Here is a 16,158-nt window from a genome sequence, read left to right as displayed (position 1 = left end):
ATTTTACTCTTCCTCATGGGATGACTGTCGTGCTCTCTTGACCCTTAATTCCTTTTCTGTTCTTCCATTGTGCCTTCAGAAGCCTTAGTTCTGAATGATCCAGACTTCCAGCATGAGGATTTGAATTTCCTCTCCCGCAGCCAGCGCTATGAGATGGCCATCAGGAAGAGCGCCCTGATGGTGATGAAGCTAAGAGAGTATGGGATTGCAGATCCTGATGAAATCTACTGGTTTAAAAGGTACCTGACTCTGATGCAAAGCAGATTGTAGAAGAAAATTCTTCTGCATCATCAATGAAATCAGATCTTTTTTTTTCCTTCAGTTTTGTAAAGCAAACTAAGAACCTGAGCCAAAGCCCCCATGTCTTGACTTCAGTGATCTTTGACGCAAGCCCTAATTCTCTAGGGATCAAATCTATTGACTACAGTGTCCTTTTCATCAGACTGCTTTATTATAAACCTAGCAATGATAAAATCTTCTGTAATGCCAAAGATAGTAAAAATTTCCCTTAAGCTGAAAATCTGGCTCTTAGTCATTCTAAATTAACCATAAGGAATTAACTATTTTGACTGTTTTAATTAATGGGGAAAATGAGACCACTGTCTTTAATGTACTTCTATGAAGCTGATTACTTCACTTTAAATAGAGCCAGGGGTGAAAGTGAGCCGGTATGGGCCGGTAATATGTATCGGTAAGAACCCGCACCGGCCCATACCCACGGCAGCGCTTTAATGTTCCTGCCTCCCCTGTCGGCGGCCCTGCTGGTAGGGTCCATACCAGCAGGGCCGCCGACAGGGGCTGGGGAAGGAGCAGCAAGGATTCTCAAAGTGCTGCTGCGGCAAACGACTGTCCTTAAAGTGCTGCCACGGCAGCACGTTAACGTTGCTGCCCCTTCCCCCTCCCCCCCCCCATTGGTGGGGATGCCGATGGGGGGGGGGGGTGCAGCAATGTTAAGACACTGCCGCAGCAAAGGACCCTGCAGCAGTTTAACATCCCTGCCCCTTTTGCCCCCCTCCTGGCCATCAACGGGGGTGGGGGGAGCAAAGGGTGCAGCTGCCCTGGGACTGGCGATTTAAAAGGGCCCAGGGCTCCAGACACTGCTGCTGCTACTGCAACAGTGGTGTCCGGAGCCCCAGGCCCGATAAATCGGCACGGGCCAGGCGGCCTGGAAGGGCTGGCTGGGGGATGCTGACCCCCCCAGCCCCACTCCTTCCGGGGGCCAGAGCCGCCCCGGCTGCATACTGGTAAGTGTCCTCAGTTACTTTCACCCCTGAATAGAGCTATTGTATTGTCATTGTTGAAGAGGTTCTAAGACAATTTTCAGACAAAACAACCTTTGGGTTTGAAATGTTTCCTTTTAGCCCAAAGAATTAAAGTCTGACCTTTCGTTTAGCTGATCTCTTATATTTTTTGCATTTACCAAAGTTGGGGGGGAAAAGTCTTTGAAAACTGAATTAGACAGAGTCTAACTTGCCATGAACTTAGCCCTGAATATGGTTAAGCACCTTTGACACAGTTTAAGAAACTTAGTTGAGAAATCAATTAACTTTCAGTTAACTCCTTCAAGTAGTGACTGCAAAGCTGGATACCTAGGTGCAAAGGCATGAGGGTACCTTTTTCTTTTTACGAATACAGACTAACACGGCTGTTACTCTGAAACCTGTAAATAAAAAGTATGCATCTGATTGTACCCACTAAAGGCTCAGTCCAACTCCTATTGAAATCCATGGAAATGCTGGATTGGACAGATAGGCCAAATTTGTTAAGATTCACTGTCCCATCAAAAATGGTTGTAGTTCCCAAGATAAATCAGGGGACTCTAAATCTCTTGACATAGCTGTTCTGGAAAGTGATTCTTTTGGAAGTGCTCTTTCAACACTGAATATATCTTTTTTAATGTATATTCAAATTCATTGTTGATTAGAAAATTACAGATACTGTATGGCAAACTCTAATTCACTTGTCTTTTTTTTTTTTATGGAGAAGTAAAATACTATCACTTCTCAATTATTCTTATGGAAAAAATAGGCAAGTAGATCTTGTGCCCTTGGGTAGCAAATTTTCATGATTTTTGCAGTGTAAATACTGTATATCGGGAACAGCTGATAAAACTATTTTTACAGTAATTGAAGGAGTGTTCTCAGCTACATGTGTAACAGGATACATTTGATCTTTAATGTACAGACTTGGATTTATAGATGTATTTGGGGTCCAGTGAATTACTCAAACATAAATGAATAAGAGTATTTAGTATTTTATATATGAAATATAATTCAGATATTTGTACATACTAGTTCCTATCTTCTCTCTTGTTAGGTAGCCCTCTTTGTATATTTTCTGAATTGTACAAAACATTATAATTCTTCTAATGAGGAAATTCAGAGTGGTGGTGGTGTTTGCACTAACAATCCTATGTTGTTGTGGTGTTATGGATGATAATGTAGGACTGGATCTAAATTCCACTGAAGTCAGTAGACCATAAATTCAAATGGGTTGCGGATCAGTCTCTAACTGCAAAGTTCAGGAAGTCCAAAGTTTTTGTTCTGGCAACAGCCTTAGCTTCTTCATATGTCACACATAATTAATGCAGAAAACTTAGCATATGCAGTAACAAAGTACAATACTATATTTATGTGTATATGAAGTAGGGATTTATGTGGAAACTGTAACTGAGTTTCCAGATACTCTTAGCATTTAAATTGTTTAACATAATATTCTACTAATATACAGGAGGATTTTGGCATTGAGTTAATATACAGAAGAAATTAAGGGGACGATTTCACTTGCTTTACAACTGACAAAATGGGAGCAGATGCTGAAATTTGTGCTGAGCAAAAGTCATTGTCTCCTCCTCCCTCCCCTCCCTCCACCTCCGTAATCAAAGATAATATGTAACTATACTTGAGGCAAAATATAACAAAGTCCAGTAATTGCTCAGCTGATTTCTGGCTAGAGTTCAGTGTTTGTTTTTTGAGTATCCTCCATTTGTCATGTACCTAAGTTATGTACAAGGGCTAGTAGCATAAGATTCTGTTACTGAATTGCTACATAACTTTGGGCAACTTTTCACTTGTTACTTCATTTTCCTGATCTGTCAAATGGGAATAATACTTCAACAGGGGCATTGTGAGGCTTCACTAACATTCTGGAAATAGTTTGTGGTGCTTTATCTAAGGGATTATCCACGCAGGGAGTTAGTGAAATAGCTGTTGTGCTTTCAGTTCACACCTTAACTTATTTTGTAAGAGCTTCCCCACATAGACAAAAGCTAAGTGCAAAGTTTTTACTATGGTTACTAGTCAGACTCTCAGTTATGGAAGTTGAAATATTTTTGTAACAAACCTTGTTTTCACACACTAAATGTTCTAAAAAAAATTCAGCTTTTTGGTTGAAATTTTCTGTCTACAGGGGAATTGTTTTTGAAAATTTGAGCAAATTCCTTTCAGTAGCTTATGTATCCTTCAGGAACTTTTTAAAAAACAAAAAAATGACAGAACTTTGAACTTGGGAGTTTGGTATGTGACTACCCCTTGTTGAACTACCTTCATCATCACACTGGGAAGGTGGGAAGAACTGATTGGCTAACAATCAATTGGAAAATACTTCCAAACATGCTTAATGAACATCTTTTTTTAAGTCTTAGAGAGTATTAAACCCCTTTGGGGAATCAGAGAATGGAGAGTGCATTTCCAGACCTGTATAGTGTCTCTGGACATTCTGGCACCAACATGGCTACAACTACACTGCATACATTCAATATGGAGAGTGAGACCCCGTTCAGGAATCAAACTTGAATGCCCAGGATTAGTGGAACTGAGTCAACTGCCCTGTGTTAGGGAACCCTGGGCTTGAGTGTTTACATTGTATTTTAACCCTATGTTAAGACTTTTCTAATCCAGGTTTGAACCTAGAGCTCTGGCATCCACACTGCAGTGTGCAGACCCAAGTCAAAGTAACCATATCCCAGCATCCCTAGCCTCCCCCACCCCCAGAAATGTGGCTGCTCTAGCTCTAGGGTGGTAGCGCACTGTGGGAAAACTTTACTCCCCTCTCTGCACATTGCCAGGAAGCAGCTGGCTTTGCACAAGGTTTGATGGTTCTCTCTCCATTGCAAACCCAGGAGGCTCACTGATAGTGTGCTTGCAGATCGGTGATCAGAAGAGACTGGGTTAACACTGACCTGAGCCGTTTACAGAGCGGGACGGCTTCCATTTTCAATCTGGATTCCAGATTGTTGAGATAGAGGATTAAGGAAGTTGCTCCATGGAATTGTGGGATACTTCCAGCCAACTCCCGGGACCCGAGTCAAGCAGTGTAGCGTCTATGCTGCAAAGCAATAGGGCTCATACCCTGGGTCCCAGCTTAACTCGAGCTCGCACCCTCCAGCCCTGCAGGGTCCTGGGACCCTAGTTCTGAGCCCTGGGTTAGCACAATTGTAGTGTAGATGCAAGGGGAGGGGGGGCTTAGGCTTAAACCCAGGCTAAAGCACAGGCTTACATTGCAGTGTAGGCATACCCATAGAACCAGGTGCATTGATTGGAATAAAAATAACTTCGCCCAGTTTATTCATGATTTAGATCAGCAAGCAGGAAACCTTGATTTAAATTGTTTTTTGCGCTTATACATTTTAGTTATTTTCCTAGAGAAAGCTTTACTTTTATTGTTTGGTAACCACTGACAGGGTAACAAGCCTTGTTACTGAGGAGGAAGTGGTAGATGTGGTATTATCCTGACTTTAGTAAGGCTTTTGATACTGTCTCTCATGACTCTCTCATAAACAAACTAGGGAAAACTAGCCTATATGGAGCTACTATAAGGTGGGTGCATAACTGGCTGGAAAACCATTCCCAAAGAGTAGTTATCAGTGGTTCACAGTCAAGCTGGAAGAGCATATTGAGTGGGGTCCGGTTCTGTTCGACGTCTTCTTAAATGATTTGGATAATGACATAGAGAGTACACTTATAAAGTTTGCAGATGTTCCCAAGCTTGGAGGGAATGCAAGTGTTTTAGAGGATACAATTGAAATTCAAAATGATCTGGACAAATTGGATAAATGGTGTGATGTAAATAGAATGAAATTCAATAGGACAAATACAAAGTACTCCACTTAAGAAGGAACAATCAGTTGCATGCATACAAAAAGGGAAATGACTGCTTAGGAAGGAGTACTGCAGAAAAGGATCTGGGGCGTTATAGTGCATAGATAGCTAAATATGAGTCAACAGTGTAACACCGTTGCAAAAAAAGTAAACATTCTGGGATGTATCAGCAGGAGTGTTTTAAGCGACACAGGAGAAGTAATTCTTCCTCTCTACTCTCTGCTGATAAGGCCTCAGCTCGAGTATTGTGTCCAGTTCTGGATATCACATTTCAGAAAAGATTTGACTTTCTCCAATTTGTCCGCAAGGAGAGCAACAAAAATGATTAAAGGTCTAGAAAACATGACCTATGAGAGTAAAAAATTGTTTTAATTAACCTCTGAGAATAGGACAAGAAGCAATGGGTTTAAATTGCAGCAAGGGAGGTTTGAGTTGTACATTAGGAAAAACTTCCTAAGTGTCAGGGTAGTTAAACACTGGAACAAATTGCTTAGGGAGGTTGTGGAATCTCTGTTATTGGCAGTTTTTAAGAACAGGTTAGACAAACACCTGTCAAGTTATGGTCTAGTTATTGGTGCTGCCTTGAGTGCAGGGGACTAGACTAGATGACTTCTCGAGGTCCCTTCCAGGTCTACTCTTCTGATTCAATGTTGACTTGCAAATAAATATAGTCTTTGCACTAAATTTGGTAGATGTGGGGTTTGGGGTTTTTTTTTTTAAACTAACCAGGAAGGTACACTATATCTATAGACATTTATTTAAGCAATTATATAAGTTATCATACATTTATTCAGAGTCTGAATTTGTACAATTTTATTATTTTAGAAAATGGTAAATCATGCATTTCTTATTTACTAGATGATTGATTTTTGCTTATTTGTATGAAGCTCTGTTTGGATGGAAATTCAAATTCACTTAAATATACAAAAAACATTTTAAAGTTTTAGTTTTCTTTAACGAAGCTTTCTGATAAGGATAAAAATTTTATCAAAGCATGTTTTGCATTTAAAACTAACTTTCTTTAATAAATCAGTATTATCTGTAGTTGGTGAAATGAACAGATTGCTTCTAATTGCTGTCCTTTGAGATTTTTGAACTAGTAGATCTCTTCTTTCCACCTAGTTTTTATTAATACATTGGAAGAGGGAAAACAAGCTTTACTGCTTTTTCAACTCTGATTCCTTAATTTTGAATGAACTAGTCATTGAACCAAACTAGTTGAATTATCTAAATGAAGAAAATATTTTCTCTGCATCTGCAGATGAGGGTACTGCTTTGAAAAGCAGGTTTAGTGCTTCAGCAAACTCTGATTGCAGTTACTTAGCCAGCGACTTCCACCAGTTCAGTGGTTTGACTTTCTTTATAACTCAGCAACAAATATGCACTGCTTAGTATTTTTCAAATTAATTAAAATTATTTTAATGGATTGAATAAGTTTAGGCCTTAATATAGGTTGTCCTAATTTAAATTTAAATTTGTTTTTAAATAAACCTGTTTTTAATTTAAATTTAAAAAATGATTTTTATTGTTTTTAATCTACCCTGCATAGAGAAATCGAAAAGTATTGAACATATTTTAAAACTGTCTAGAATTTCCGTTAGGATGTACAGAATGTCTTGATTAAGAGTTTACTGAACTCAGTGCTGAGATTGTTTTTCTCCTTTCTCCTCCCATTATTATCGTTACACTATTTTACATAATACCATCTGTATCTGATCCTGTACAATAAGTAATGCATGTCTAAAAAATGATTTGTTGTCCTGAAGCACTTACACCGAAGGGACAAGTCTGTACCACCCAGAGGAGGTGTGTTCGTGGTTGCTGGAATGCTTAACAGAACAAATGAATACTGGAGAGCTTTTAGAAAAGAAGGTGCCTTGCAGATCCAAATTAGAGGCCATTTAATCTTGATGACATGCAGGAAACTGGGAGTGGGTGAATGGAGACAACAAGAACAGTTGGGAGAAACTTAGCCAGAGTGGAAAAGGAGACCGGGGTAGGGGTTGTGTGTGCGCACGCTCACGCTCTCTCTCTCGCTTTCTGGTGTCTTCTCTCTGCATGCATCATGCTTACAATTAAGATTCAGAACATTTTGCATCATACAGAACCTCAATACTGTGGCAAGGCCCCCCAATTACCATGCATAGTAGTGTCCCAATGTCTACCACTGTATTCAGCAATGGTGGATAGGTACATCACTTGGATTTTTCTGTTACTATTCTTTGCAAAACAGTTCATTGCACTGTCCCTTTAAATTTCAGAATTAACATCATACTGAGCTCAATGGAAGCAGCTCAGACCTCAGTCCTATCGCTTCAAGCTGTTTGTAGGCTGAGGAAGTCACTAAACTAAGTCATTCGGAGGGTTATCTCAACAATCCAAAAGACTAGAAAAGATTTTTTTAAAGTAAAAGCTAAAAGCCAATAAGCAAGTTCTGCAGTGGCGATAGGAGGATGGATTTCACTGGCTGTGGAATCTCAGAAAACACAGGGCCTTGTTTATAACATACTTTGTTCCCAGATATGGAGATTAATAAGTTGTGGTAAGATACCAAGATCATGTATTTTACTGTGGCGGTTGTCACTGGTTGCTTTGAAATTTGAAAAATCTACATTACCAAACAGTGAGATAGAAATTATCTTACTTGTCTTCCTCCCATCCTGCCTTCTGGGGGCTCTAACAAAGAGTCTTGTCTTCATTTTCAGCCCATGATGTTCAAGCAAAAAGCTCTAGTGTATATCCGTGTTCTCACTTTTATGGGTAGAATTTAAGATGTTTTCTATATACAGCAACATTTTTCTTTGTGAAAGGAGTTGGAGGTGGCATTCACTTCCAGCAAGAAAATGAGTCCTGTCATCTAAGCAGCGTCCATGTTGCTCATTTTGTTTACTCTCTCCTTTCTGGGCCATGAAATCATGGGTTCAGGTCCCACAGCTGGACTTCAGCTTGTATGTCACACAGATCAGTACTGTAGCTTAAAGCCCACCCCAACTTCTAGTAAAGTTTTGACTACTTTGTCTGTGATAGTTCCATCTATTTTGTTATGATTTTCATCACAAATTGTCATCAGAGTAGGCCAGTTCTTAATAAATAGGTCAACTACTGAATTCTGTCATACATCTTGGGGGATGTATGATGGATCCTCCTGCTCTTTTCAGTGAAACTGAAGCAAAGTGGTGGTTATGGAATTATTTTGCAATTTCAGTAACATTTCCTTTATTCGTGGAGTTATACTTAAGTCTTTGGCTAAAAGATGCATCAAATGAGCACTGCACCCATATGTTGCAAGTTTCAGGTTCCCTTCCTTATCTCTGTGTATCTTCTCACCTTTGCTGCACTTGCTGCATTGTCGGTGACAAAGATATATACTTGACTCTTGAATATTTGTTCAGTTTGTTATAGCTTTTACTGCAGCTACTTTAAGTATTCTGCTGTATCAATTGTTTTTGTAAGCTAGACAACGCCATTTCCTATTGTGACACAAGCACTTATTACAGGATCACTGCCACGCATCATGACTCAGATTAATGAATTTTCCATCAGTGTTTTTTGCACACTGTTCAATTTCCCCCCCAGAAACTTTCTCCAGCAATGTCTGCTCGACGGGTGGAGTGTAGCCTTGTGGTAATGATTGAACTATGTCAATGAAATGTTTGTTCTGAACAAGACAAAAGGGAGAACTTGTTGCACAAATCAAGGAATCAATATTTTCGTCTATGGAATCTTGCTGGAATTTGCTGGTCCTGACTATAAACTAATCCACAGTTTTAATGAGTGATAAAGACTTTTTTATATATATACAGGTAATTTACTGTCTGACATATGTTTAGTTGTAGCACTGGTGGTGGTACCAGCAGATGACTGTAAGGCTGTAGACATTGCAGATGGTGGACATTCATAACCCCTTATGTCTGAGCTGGAGCCTGGAAAAAAAATGGCTTTTAATTATGAAGCTTCCTGGGTTGCATGGTGCGTAGGTATGTAAAATCCTGTCCAGCTCCTCAAAAAATACAGGTTACATGTCACCTGCCAGATTTTTTTTTCCTGTTGTCCCTCATTTTAATAAAGTGCAAACAGCTCAGGCGCACGTATATCTGGCAGTGTTAGGCATTCTGGTTATGGCCCTTCACAGACATCTGCCTAACAATGTCCATAAAAAGGTCTTTATTCCAGTGGTTGGCCACAAGAGTTTCCCGCACCAAAGCTTCTCCCCAGATGACAATAAAATCCAGTGTCTCGGTGTGGCTCCAGGCAGCTGCTCAAGGCATGTTGTAGGGTTTCTGGAGTATTATCACGGCTGTTCTTATAAACTGGAATCCAGAAGTGAATGGATAATATCTGGCTATGTGCCAGCTTATAAACAGGGAAGGGAACATCCAGTCAACTTGACCGAAGAGGAGGGGAAGGCACACAGGTAAACGGGTCAGTAATGGTCGCCCACAAAGCTGTTTGGGATAGCCATTTGGAAGACTGTCAAAGTAGTTTGCTGCAGCATTGCATGCACATGAACAGAAGACCAGACTAACTTACTTTGCAACAAAGTTAGTTCACTTTGAAAGAGAACTTCAGAGTTTGCAATACATGCAGAGTCCGTGCTCTACAATGAATTGCATTGCATGTGTGCAAGCATTTTCGAAGCAGATTAACTCAAAAAAGCTGTGGATTAAACCCCTTGTATAGACAAGCCCTAAGTGAGAAAGAGACAGTTTACTTCACTGATATGAATCTAACGTCAAAATGAAATCTGTCAGGGTCCAAGTAGTTTTTCCTATTCCAGGGGTGTGTGTGTGTATTTTCTGGTCGCTGGTTGGGACAAATGAGAGTGCTCTGTGTTTCTGCTTGTCCTGGACATTCCAGTTTTAGAGGATTAACTGATCAGATACTGGTGTGATCAAGAAATGAAAAGAGCACTTAATCAATAAACGTAAGTTCTACAAAATGTCAAAGGGAAAGTAGCCACCTTACAGTCCATATAACTTGTGGACTAACACTTTTCAGCATGTTGTTTGTCCTGTCTGAATTAATTCTGCATGTTAGTATGTAATGTACTCTTGCCTCTCTCTTTCACAGTAATATGTCTGCATTGTCTTCCCTCCAGACCAGTTATCTCTCAAATACTATTCTGTTCAGTTTAGTGAAATAATACCTTGCATTTTGAGTGAAGATGTCTATTCACAATGTCCAACTTCAGCATTCCCTCAAACCCCTCATAATTGGAATGGTATGATTGAAACTGAAGAGCAGCTGTAATGATAAAAGTTCATGATCTTGTCACTGGTGCAAGCAGACAAAGATAACACAATCAGAGCACTTGTACTGAAAGAAGCATGGACCATTCATTAAGAAGCTTCTTCCTTCCTAATCCCTGAATGCTCCTAATTGATAGTGGCCTTTTTAGAATGGCTGCACTTCCTTAAAGCAAACCCCATGCTGGAACGAGACACCCATGCCTCACCACTGTTGCAATTACCAGCTCTATTGGGCTTTGAGTCAGGAAAGCTACATGTTTTCAGTCAAAGCCAGATATCTGAATTTCAGCTGAACTTATTAAAACTAATGGTATGCCCCTCATTTTAAGGGTCCTCAATTCCAGGCTTCCACTGAGTCCAAGAAGTAGAGCAAGATTTTTGTGATTAATATAATAGGAGCCAAAAATTGCAGGAAGAAGGAACTGTTCAGAAGGTATTGGTTCATTCCCCATTAGCACTGCTTATGATTTCTACATGTCTAAGGTTTACTATTGAGACTTTTAAGTGCACAAACACCAAAAGCATAAGTGAGTCTACTGTGTACAGCTGCTGGAGATGGAGGAAAGCTGTTTCAGGAGCACACTTAAAGTAAGGCTGAGACCTTGATCCTTCTTTTTCTCTCCTGCAGAACCTGCCAGGGCTCTTTTGTTCAACCTTTAGGTCTCCACTTCAGCATGTTTACATACACCTTACAGAACCAATGCACTGTTGCTCAGCAAGACAAATGGCTACCTGCGACCTATGGACTCCAGATAATTGGAACCTATGCCCAGACTGAGATGGGCCACGGTTAGTTCCTTTTAGAAACCAGTGGGTAACCTCTGTGCTGTGACTCCAACTAATAAATTGGTGGTGATGCTCTGTAGTTAAAATCTAAAGGGTGAAAGATACAATAAATTAAAAATTTAACAATACCAAAAAAAACCCATACCCCAAAGGCCAGTTGACCATTAAGGCCACAGTAGAGTTCTTCTACCGGTTGACAACACAGTGTCTCACTCACAAATGGCTTTAATTATGACTTTTTTAAAAAAATGCACCTCCTGCTTGCTCACTAACTTAATAGTTGTTAAAACAAAGATTAAAAGATGAGGTTTTTGCCCATAGGAGCTTGAACATTCTATTGATTATGGTACCAAGGACAGACAGGAGTCAGCAGTAGCTCTATTTGTGCCTGAATTTAAGGTATGTAAGTTGCAAAGTTAGGCTAATGCATTGATGAGCAGCCTAAATAACTCAGCCATATGTCTTTAGGTATAATGTAGCTTGATGAAGTTGTGCATCACATGTTTGTGAAAGACTGGTTATTGCTATGCTCTGTCCCAAGCACTATTTGTTCTAGGTGTAGCTGCATTTAGTTATATATTTTCATGGAAAGTTCCTGTTTTATAGGGAAAAGGCCCTGTTCCTACTTTCTGAATTTATCAAAACACAAGAACTGATCATGGACCCAGGGAATCCTATTCCCTAAGCAGCACAGTGCCCAAGACTGCAAATTATACAAGTCCCAGCAAGAGAAGTTTCAGTGGCTGAGAAAATGAAATGGTTCTCTTTTTACACTTCCTGAATTCAAACCTGGAATGTGCCCAACATACGGTAATTTGCCAGACCAGATGGCAAAACCCATGGCTTAGATCTCAGTTACTTTGGTTACTACTACATATGCCAGCTGAAAATGCAAAGAAGAGTTACCTGATGGAATTCTTCACATCACTCTGTTAAATCTACAGGCTCCAACTCTAAACCAAACTAGCTAAAGACCAGAAGTTGTGAAACAAGTGGATGATATCCTGTGAATAAACAATTGCTTGCTGATTTTGTTTCCTTTCCCCAACAAGTTTTAAATCAAATCTGTCTTTCTACAAAAGTGATTTGGTTTTGCATGCTTTGTCATTGACCTATCCCTCGGTGACTTTCTTCCCTGGGTGTGGGTCAGTTTGCTTGTACTGTTCACCATGTTCTGTGACTAGCATATTGATTGAATGATATACCTAACACAGCTAGTGAGAGTGATGGTATATTGGAGCAACGCACAATTTCAGTGTCAAAAACTGATTCTTAACATGTCTGTAAGGCATTTCTGCTGTGAATGTTGGATAATTACTATAATATTGCACAGGCTGCATTGATGATATCTGGCTTCTAGTTTAATATATTTTTTTAGCCTGATATTTATAGTGGCTTCGGTGGTTCATGATCGGTAATGGGATAGGAGTCTTTATCCAGTCCAGAATGGCAGTGATTAATAGGTGTTGGTATCAGGTTCAGTAGCCTATGTGAAATGAGTTGTCTTTCAGTCCATTTTATTGTGAATAGGTGTTCATTTAAAACACCATATTTGGGGGCAATTGTCAGTCTGGAATGGCACATGGAAGCCTTTTCTCACCTCCAAAATGGTCCTCTCTAGCACATGGTTGAGGCTCATTGATGAAGTGGAGTTGAGGGACTATTGTATTGTCACCACCTGTACTGTATCTGTTGTGTTGTTTAAATAAGGATTTCAGTCTTCATGACTAGGGCCTTACCAAATTCGTGGTCCGTTTTGGTCAATTTCACGGTGGTAGGATTTTAAAAATAATAAATTTCATGATTTCAGCTATTTAAATCTGAAACTTCACAGTGTTGTAATTGTAGGGGTCCTGACCTAAAGAGGAGTTGGTGGGGGGGGGGGGGCCCACAAAGTTATTGTGTGTGTGGGGGGTATGGTACTGCTACCCTTACTTCTGCGCTGCTGCTGGCAGCAGCTCTGCCTTCAGAGCTGGGCTGCTGAAAAGCAGCGGCTGCTGGCTGGGAGCCCAGCTCTGATGGCAGAGCCACCACCATCAGCACAGACGTAAGGATGACAGGGTATGGTATTGCCACCCTTACTTTGGCGCTGCTGGCTGCAGAGCTGGGCCGTCAGTCAGCAGCCACCGCTCTCCAGCTGCCCAGCTCTGAAGGCAGCAGCACAGAAGTAAGGGTGGCCTGGTATGGTATTGCTACCCTTACTAATGCACTGCTGCTGGCAGGGCGCTGCCTTCAGAGCTGGGTGTCCAGCCAACAGCCGCCGCTCTCTGGCTGCCCAGCTCTGAATACAGCACGGAAGTAAGGGTGGCAATACTGTGCTCCCCCACCCCTTAAAATAACCTTGTGACCACCACCACACCCTCCCCGCAACCCCTTTGGGTCAGGACTCCCAATTTGAGAAATGCTGGTCTCTCCCCATGAAATCCCTATAGCATAGGGTAAAAGCACACAGAAGACCAGATTTCACAGTCCATGATGCATTTTTCATGGCCGTGAATTTGGTAGGGCCCTATTCATGACAGTCACCTGAGCACCTTTCACCAGCACTAAACTCACTTAAAAGCCTGATGTTTCTAATGTTACAGTGACCATTAAGTCTAACCCAGCTGGGTTACTATATAAGGCATGGGGTGTTACAAAATATTGCTGTCTAACAATTTCTTTTGGATCTTCACTATAACAAGCCCAGAAATTAGGGTTGCCAGCCCTCTGGGATTGGCCTGTAGTCTCCAGGAATTAAAGATGAATCTTTAATTAAAGATTATGTCATGTGATAAAATCTCCAGGAATACATCCAACCAAAATTGGCAACCCTGCCAGAAATGCCAAAGTAGAAAGAATTGCTGTTACCGGAAACTCTATGTGTAAAAGAACATGCCAGTGTATAGTGAAGTGCATCTATATCTAGTACAGAGAATACTCTAATCCATTCTGTCAAGTATTCCAGCCCTTTAAGGGTCTAGTTGAGACCAGTGCTTTTTCAGAAACCCAAATCTGTCACCTGAAAAATACGTTCATTCTATGAATGACTTGGCAAAAAACTACATATTTGTAGAGTGTAAAATATAGGTACTGGACATGTTGTCTTTAGAGGATCAACACTTCTGCAGTATCTGCATCCCAGCCACTCTAGTGCTTTTCCCTCTTCACTATGTGCTGGTGTCAGCAGTTGAGAAATAATCCTACCCTCTCGCTACTACTTTCCAACAGATGAGGAAATGTTTTTCACCAAAGTATCCAAAATGTCCTTTTGTGAAACCTCTTACAAGAAGTTCCAATTGGATGAATTATCTTGTGAGACTTCAAAACAAAGAAACAATCTTAGGTTATCACAGTTGGGAGATTTGGGGGTCAAAGAGAAACAGTTCTCTAAGTAGTTGAAGGTATCGAAACTACTAAGGGTTGTTAATAATAATACATTACATTTTCTGGTGTCCAAAGACTTTTGGACTCTAGAACTAAAAATAACCTGATAACCAGTATCTGAGAGAATTTGGAGTTGGCTAGATGAAGTGGGAGGTACACATTATAATAAAGCATGTTTGATTGGGGGCGGGGGCTCTGTTCTGGTGATGCCTTGACTGATAAATGTTTTTTCACACACAGCTGCAGTTGCGGTCACTAGCTTTGACTGATTGCTTAAGCAGAGCACTGTCCTTTTTTGTTTGAAGTTTTCTAAAGAGCAGACAAAATTTTAGCAAAAGAGGCTGTGTTGGAGGATGGAGGAGATCATAGTTGGAACTCAAGTCCATATATGCTACATATGTCTAATTTGCAAGTCCAAAGCAAAATCTAAAACATTAATAGCTATGACAAGTTTAAGAAATCTAGATGGAAGCATTGCTCTTTCTGCTGAAACAAGTGGGACTTCGAGTGGTAAGGGGTTTGAGTACTTCCTGGAACCCCATTCAAACCATGAAGATGTGTAGACTTGCCTCAGTTCCAAAATAATCCAGTCGAACTTCATCCAACCAGCTCTGTCTTAAACTAAAACACAACCTGACTCATGCCAGCCTTTTATCCATTTTAAATTCAAATGTGTACTTGCTTCCAGAATCTTCTTTCTCACTGGTTTGTATTAACTCTCTATACTAGCCAATATGCTACATCAGAAATAGATTTTCCTCTTTAAACTGGAGCCGAAGCTAAAAAGGGGAGTGTTGCAAATGCTGCCCTGCTTAGCAAAGAGGAAAATGCACTGCAGTGTGATTGAGTATGCAAGATTTCTTTATAATACAGACCAGGACAGTGCTTTGGTTTTCTGAAATTTGCATGCTAAATTCTTAACACAATTCTTTTTTTTTTTCCCCCCCCCTCAATCTTCACCTTCAACATCACGCTTGCTTCCTTCCCATAATATTCCCTTCACATTCCCACCCCTCGACATTTTGGCACAGCTCTATTCATCGTGGACGGCCTGAGCCTCTGGACCTCCACCTGGGCATGTTCTTGCCCACCCTCCTCACCCAGGCAACCCTGGAACAGCAGGACCGGTTCTTCATGCCTGCCTGGAATCTGGAGATCATTGGCACTTATGCTCAAACCGAGATGGGCCATGGTACAGTACATTCGCTCAAGTAAATTCACAAAGGTGGTTTTCTGTACAGAGGATGTTTATCTGCATGGGGAAAATATCATGCGCTTTCCAGAATCTCTGCAGGTGCAGTTCTGGTCATGGGGAAAAGTGTACACTCTCTGGAATTTTAAATAGTTCACGTCTATGCATAGTACCACTCTGTTTAATGTTTGATCTCTAAGAGTTTCTGATGTGTCCATCACTGTGGTATCTGGGTGTATTTGATATTCACTTGTCACTCAAATGAGGGAGACTGTGACTAATGAAAATAGTCTGTTTATATGGGTGTGTTGCTAAGAGCATATTGCAGCTTCTAGACCCACGTGAATTTCCAGAATGACTTCTGCCTCTTCCTGATCAGTTTGGTTGCTCTACTTGGCATTCAGCTGGAAGGCAGGAGTGCAGACCTTTACAGAGCCTGAAAGAGATGCTAAAATAATAAGTTAGT

General features: G+C 40.7%; 1 protein-coding gene across 2 annotated transcripts in view; it reads left to right on the top strand.

Moving 5' to 3' along the window:
- ACOX1 (acyl-CoA oxidase 1) overlaps positions 1–16,158 on the top strand; it is a 30,818-nt gene that overhangs the window by 1,084 nt on the left and 13,576 nt on the right. The window contains exons 2-3 of one of the 2 annotated variants that reach the window (XM_074971868.1): positions 80–239; positions 15,532–15,692. In XM_074971868.1, the coding sequence (XP_074827969.1) occupies positions 80–239; positions 15,532–15,692 (321 nt within the window). Of the gene's footprint in view, positions 1–79; positions 240–10,976; positions 11,138–15,531; positions 15,693–16,158 lie in introns of both variants that reach the window. The other variant, XM_074971869.1, reaches the window with a different exon arrangement.

This window comes from Natator depressus, chromosome 14, assembly GCF_965152275.1.
Source record: "Natator depressus isolate rNatDep1 chromosome 14, rNatDep2.hap1, whole genome shotgun sequence".
Classification (NCBI taxonomy): domain Eukaryota; kingdom Metazoa; phylum Chordata; order Testudines; family Cheloniidae; genus Natator; species Natator depressus.
The sequence above is the reverse complement of the archived record's forward strand: the minus strand, read 5'-3'. Positions and strand labels throughout refer to the sequence as shown.